Source organism: Anguilla anguilla, chromosome 15 (genome assembly GCF_013347855.1).
Source record: "Anguilla anguilla isolate fAngAng1 chromosome 15, fAngAng1.pri, whole genome shotgun sequence".
In the NCBI taxonomy this organism is placed as follows: domain Eukaryota; kingdom Metazoa; phylum Chordata; class Actinopteri; order Anguilliformes; family Anguillidae; genus Anguilla; species Anguilla anguilla.
The window spans coordinates 34,211,742-34,217,814 of record NC_049215.1 but is presented as its reverse complement, the minus strand read 5'-3'; the positions used below and the strand labels follow the sequence as shown (position 1 = coordinate 34,217,814).

The 6,073-nt window shown below is 33.5% G+C and overlaps 1 protein-coding gene across 3 annotated transcripts; it reads left to right on the top strand.

Annotated features, from left to right (window-relative positions):
* Nucleotides 1-192: 192 nt before the first annotated feature.
* On the top strand, nucleotides 193-3,249 carry trappc2 (trafficking protein particle complex 2). 3 transcript variants are annotated; one of them, XM_035394322.1, is made up of 5 exons: nucleotides 193-300; nucleotides 587-701; nucleotides 1,043-1,187; nucleotides 1,859-1,944; nucleotides 2,343-3,249. In XM_035394322.1, the coding sequence occupies exons 2-5, from the start codon at nucleotides 609-611 to the stop codon at nucleotides 2,439-2,441; spliced, it is 423 nt and encodes a 140-aa protein (XP_035250213.1). In that variant the 5' UTR covers nucleotides 193-300; nucleotides 587-608; the 3' UTR covers nucleotides 2,442-3,249. The 3 variants fall into 3 exon arrangements, with proteins under 3 accessions (XP_035250213.1, XP_035250211.1, XP_035250212.1); XM_035394320.1 differs by having other exon boundaries at nucleotides 211-319; XM_035394321.1 differs by having other exon boundaries at nucleotides 243-701.
* The last annotated feature ends 2,824 nt before the right edge of the window (nucleotides 3,250-6,073 follow it).

Genomic DNA, 6,073 nt, shown 5'->3' with positions numbered 1-6,073 from the left:
ACAATCGCACATGCAACCATTATATATTTATTATCGCTAACTTTAAGAGTGTGGTATGGGCGGGAGTTAAACCGGAAAGACATTTAGAAATGTTTTTAAAATAGTCTGAAAAGCATTACATACATTTGCAAAATAGTACCACATTGTACCAAATATTGTTATTCGTAAATTTTGACGACGTTGATAGTCGATTCGCACGACTATTTAAAAATATAAATTTTATCTTAATGATGTCGTCATCAGTCTGCGTCTGTTGGCGTTTACATAGGGAAGAAGAAAGGGTTCGCCAACGCTAGCTAGGTAGCGAAATATTAAACTAGTAAGTGCATTGGAGCTATTTAGTTGACGTTTTATATTTACATTATGATTTGGTAGAACAGCTAGAATAACTAAGTTGCTGCTGCTATTAAGTTGTAGAGGCAGACCGTCCAAGTTTGCTCACTAATGAGCTGTGTTTTGCGTTTAGCTAACGTTAGCTAGATAGCCTAGCAGGGTGGTTAGTGCAACCTCTTGGTTGAATATCAAACATTTGCATTTCTTCCCTGCGTAATTGACGTTAATATACAAATATTTTGTATATTTGCAGTTCTGGAAACCGGATACCAAGGATGTCAGGAAGTTTTTACTTTGTCATGGTTGGTCACCATGATAATCCTGTCTTTGAAATGGAGTTTCTGCCAGCTGGGAAATCGGAATCGAAGGTATTTTAGCTAGCCTTGTAAGACTGATTTAACATTCCAGTTGTTTCATAAGCAATCCGTAGTAGTAACCAGTTTGTAACCCCTGTCAACACAAAGCCACAATCATTATATTATATTGTCTCCAGGTTGTTGGAATTGGCCTTTCCGTGGCAAGTTTAGTCTCTTGTACATAACAGTAATGGTAATGTTAACTCTTGTCTGTGTCAGCTTTTCATGTGTAACTCCTAATGATTTTAATTTATTGTTTAAAATGCTGGACAGTGAGCTGAATGACATCATATGCACAGGTGTTTGTGTGTCTTTTTTTTTCTTATTCATTAATTTCCTCCGTTTTTTAAAAGGATGACCACCGTCACCTGAACCAGTTCATCGCTCACGCGGCTTTGGACTTGGTGGATGAGAATATGTGGCTGTCCAACAATATGTATCTGAAAACCGTGGACAAGTTCAACGAGTGGTTCGTCTCCGCTTTTGTCACTGCTGGACATATCCTTTTACCATTGTCAGTAAGCTTCTGTTTTCCCTTATGCACTTATAATTGAGCAAGGGAGTTTGTAACGGCTGTAGTTCAGCACGATCATAATGGCCAAATGAAATACAGTGATGGTCTTGGGTATGTTATCCTTGTGGGTTAGCGTTAAATATTTGACAGTGGCTACTTTACTGTCAACTCAAGCATGTGCTGTCTCAGCTCTTTGAATGAAAACCTGAGGGCGATATTTTGCTTATGGAGAAGGGATTGGGCATGCTGGGCTTCCCCTCAACCCCCCCCCCCCCCCCCCCCCCCCCCACGCACCCATTAGTTACTTCATCTTGGAAAAGGAGCCCTCAAAGTTCCGCAAATATTTTGCTTAAATAGTGTATTTAACTCAACTAAAATGTTACTGTTCTCATAATTTTAAGAATATATTTATTTAATAGCACAGAAAGCAAAAGGAAAATAATATTTTATACCAACACTGTAATGTCCAGTGTGAGATCCATAGTGGGGGGAAAAACTGTGTTGAAAAATTGAGTTCTCTTTTTTTGCCTCAAGATATCATGAAGGGGGTATTGAATGATTAAAGCTTTAAAAAAAAAAAAATCAAGTCACCCATCCAAGACCAGAACTAAGAAACAGTGTGGACCCTGTTACTCTTCCTTAACGTTTTTCTTACATATGAGGCTCATCATGCTCCATGATGTAAGGCAAGAGGACGGAATTAAAAACTTTTTCAACGATGTGTATGATTTATATATAAAGGTAAGTCAGTTTTCTGTGATTTTCCATGTCATGTCTTAGTGGCAGTTGAAAAGGGTGGGGTGGCAGTGCTTATAATGGGTAAGGACCTGGTCTTGTAACCTAAAGGTCACAGGTTCGATTCCTAGGTACAACGCAGCTGTTGTTCCCTTGAGCAAGGTGTTTAACCTGCATTGCTTCAGTGTATATCCTGTTGTATTAGTGGACGCTATAAGTGAATGTTATGTAAATGCCGTGTAAAAGCTGTGTAAGTCGCTCTGGATAAGAGCATCTGCTAAATGCCTGTAATGTAACAGAACTGCCAACGCAAATTGTTGTGCTGTCGAATGGACAGGTAAACCCAAAGATTAAAATCTTTCTCAGATTAAAAAGATCTGTATTACGTCCTTTTTTTCCCTCAGTTTGCAATGAATCCCTTTTATGAGCCGAACGCTCCGATCCGCTCCACCGCCTTCGACAGGAAAGTACAATTTCTAGGCAAGAAGCACCTCTTGAGCTGATCCAAGATGTGGGGAACCCAACGGAACCCAACAGAACCCAGCAGAACCCAGCAGAACTGAGAACACTGCAGTGGACTCTTATCTGCTCACTTTTTCTTTTTTCTTTTTCTTTTTTACTCCATTGAGCCCAACTTCCTGTATGCACAGGAAAGTCCTGTTAATAAACCAGCTATTTCCCTCTGCAGTACAGCGTAAAGTACTTTTGGCTGTTAAATAGTGAGACATTTCAGTTGTGTACTTTTGTCGTGCGCAAGCGGCACAAGCTCAGTAGCAAATACTGTAAAAGTCAGGAAAAAGACACTATTAACTCTGCTGTGCCTGTAAAACTGAATATGTCTGAGTTGAGTGAAAACACTTTATTAACCAGGGAAATTAAGGCGTTATTGCTTATGTTTGCAGTTCTTGTTGCAGGTATGTTTCGTAAGAACAAGAAATCCAGCTATGTCAGGAGGTGCACTTTCATGTAATTAAAATACATTTTCACTTCAACTTTCTGGGAAATATTTGGGCATTTTGTTGAACAGGCCCAGCTGTATATTTCACCATATATTTATAGCTGTATATTTCACTATATACTTCCCTCCCATGCATGCTGTATATAGCATCTAGGAAAAGTCCAGACAATATATGAAAAAAAAACTAAGAATGTCCCTGTTTTGTGGTGCATCTTTTGTGAGAATCTCAGTGATGAAGCATTATTTATTAATACAAGATTATGCTGTGTATGCTTGCTACCTAAAAGAAGTTAAAATAAATTGTGGAATTCAATTCTCAATAAAATTGAATTAAATTTGACTTATTAAATACATTTGGGAAATTGAGTACTCATTAAAAATAAATGATGTATTTCACACTGTGGACATGTATTTTGTTGTTTTTCCACATAAACATTTTTTCATTAAAAATAAAGACATTTTCATTTTTGAAGAAAACACATTTTTGATCATAAATAACTTCAAACTCATTTTAATCAGTTTATTTCACCACAATTGCAATACAAACATGATTTCCTATCCATCCGTATAAAGAAAATGCCATTTAGAAATTATTGCCACTTTTCACCCGTTTTGGACATAAGCCTATAGTCTTATGTATTTTTCCATTTTCCAAGAAAACACATTTTTGATCGTAAATATCTTCAAATTCATTTTAATCAGTTTATTTCACCACAGTTGTAATACAAACATGATTTCCTATCCATCCGTATAAAGAAAATGCCATTTAGAAATTATTGCCACTTTTCACCCGTTTTGGACATAAGCCTATAGTCTTATGTATTTTTCAATTTGCCAAGAAAACACATTTTTGATCATAAATAACTTCAAACTCATTTTAATTCATTTATTTCACCACAGTTGTAATACAAACATGATTTCCTATCCATCCGTATTTAATAAATGGCATTTAAAAATTATTGCCACTTTTAACCCTTTTTGGACATAAGCCTATAGTCTTATGTATTTTTCAATTTACCAAGAAAACACATTTTTGATCATAAATAACTTCAAATTCATTTTAATCAGCTTATTTCACCACAGGTGTAATACAAACATGATTTCCTATCCATCCATATTTAATAAATGGCATTTAAAAATTATTGCCACTATTGACCCTTTTTGGACATAAGCCTATAGTCTTATGTTTTTTCCATTTTTGAAGAAAACACATTATTGATCGTAAATATCTTCAAATTCATTTTAATCAGTTTATTTCACCACAATTGCAATACAAACATGATTTCCTATCCATCCGTATAAAGAAAATGCCATTTAGAAATTATTGCCACTTTTCACCCGTTTTGGACATAAGCCTATAGTCTTATGTATTTTTCCATTTTCCAAGAAAACACATTTTTGATCGTAAATATCTTCAGATTCATTTTAATCAGTTTATTTCACCACAGTTGTAATACAAACATGATTTCCTATCCATCCGTATAAAGAAAATGGCATTTAAAAATTATTGCCACTTTTCACCCTTTTGGACATAAGCCTATAGTCTTATGTATTTTTCAATTTACCAAGAAAAAACATTTTTGATCATAAATAACTTCAAACTCATTTTAATTCATTTATTTCACCACAGTTGTAATACAAACATGATTTCCTATCCATCCGTATTTAATAAATGGCATTTAAAAATTATTGCCACTTTTAACCCTTTTTGGACATAAGCCTATAGTCTTATGTATTTTTCAATTTACCAAGAAAACACATTTTTGATCATAAATAACTTCAAACTCATTTTAATCAGTTTATTTCACCACAATTGCAATACAAACATGATTTCCTATCCATCTGTATAAAGAAAATGGCATTTAAAAATTATTGCCACTTTTCACCCGTTTTGGACATAAGCCTATAGTCTTATGTTTTTTCCATTTTTGAAGAAAACACATTTTTGATCATAAATAACTTCAAACTCATTTTAATCAGCTTATTTCACCACAGGTGTAATACAAACATGATTTCCTATCCATCCATATTTAATAAATGGCATTTAAAAATTATTGCCACTATTGACCCTTTTTGGACATAAGCCTATAGTCTTATGTTTTTTCCATTTTTGAAGAAAACACATTATTGATCATAAATAACTTCAAACTCATTTTAATTCATTTATTTCACCACATTTCTAATACAAACATGATTTCCTATCCATCCGTATAAAGAAAATGGCATTTAAAAATTATTGCCACTATTGACCCTTTTTGGACATAAGCCTATAGTCTTATGTTTTTACCATTTTAGAAGAAAACACATTATTGATCATAAATAACTTCAAACTCATTTTAATCAGTTTATTTCACCACAGTTGTAATACAAACATGATTTCCTATCCATCCATATTTAATAAATGGCATTTAAAAATTATTGCCACTTTTGACCCTTTTTGGACATAAGCCTATAGTCTTATGTTCTTTCCATTTTCCAACAAAACACATTTTTGATCGTAAATATCTTCAAATTCATTTTAATCAGTTTATTTCACCACAGTTGTAATACAAACATGATTTCCTATCCATCCGTATAAAGAAAATGGCATTTAAAAATTATTGCCACTATTGACCCTTTTTGGACATAAGCCTATAGTCTTATGTTCTTTCCATTTTCCAAGAAAACACATTTTTGATCGTAAATATCTTCAAATTCATTTTAATCAGTTTATTTCACCACAGTTGTAATACAAACATGATTTCCTATCCATCCGTATAAAGAAAATGGCATTTAAAAATTATTGCCACTTTTGACCCTTTTGGACATAAGCCTATAGTCTTATGTTCTTTCAATTTTCCAAGAAAACACATTTTTGATCGTAAATATCTTCAAATTCATTTAAATCAGTTTATTTCACCACAGTTGTAATACAAACATGATTTCCTATCCATCCGTATAAAGAAAATGGCATTTAAAAATTATTTCCACTTTTGACCCTTTTGGACATAAGCCTATAGTCTTATGTATTTTTCAATTTACCAAGAAAACACATTTTTGATCATAAATAACTTCAAACTCATTTTAATTCATTTATTTCACCACAGTTGTAATACAAACATGATTTCCTATCCATCCATATTTAATAAATGGCATTTAAAAATTATTGCCACTTTTGACCCTTTTTGGACATAAGCC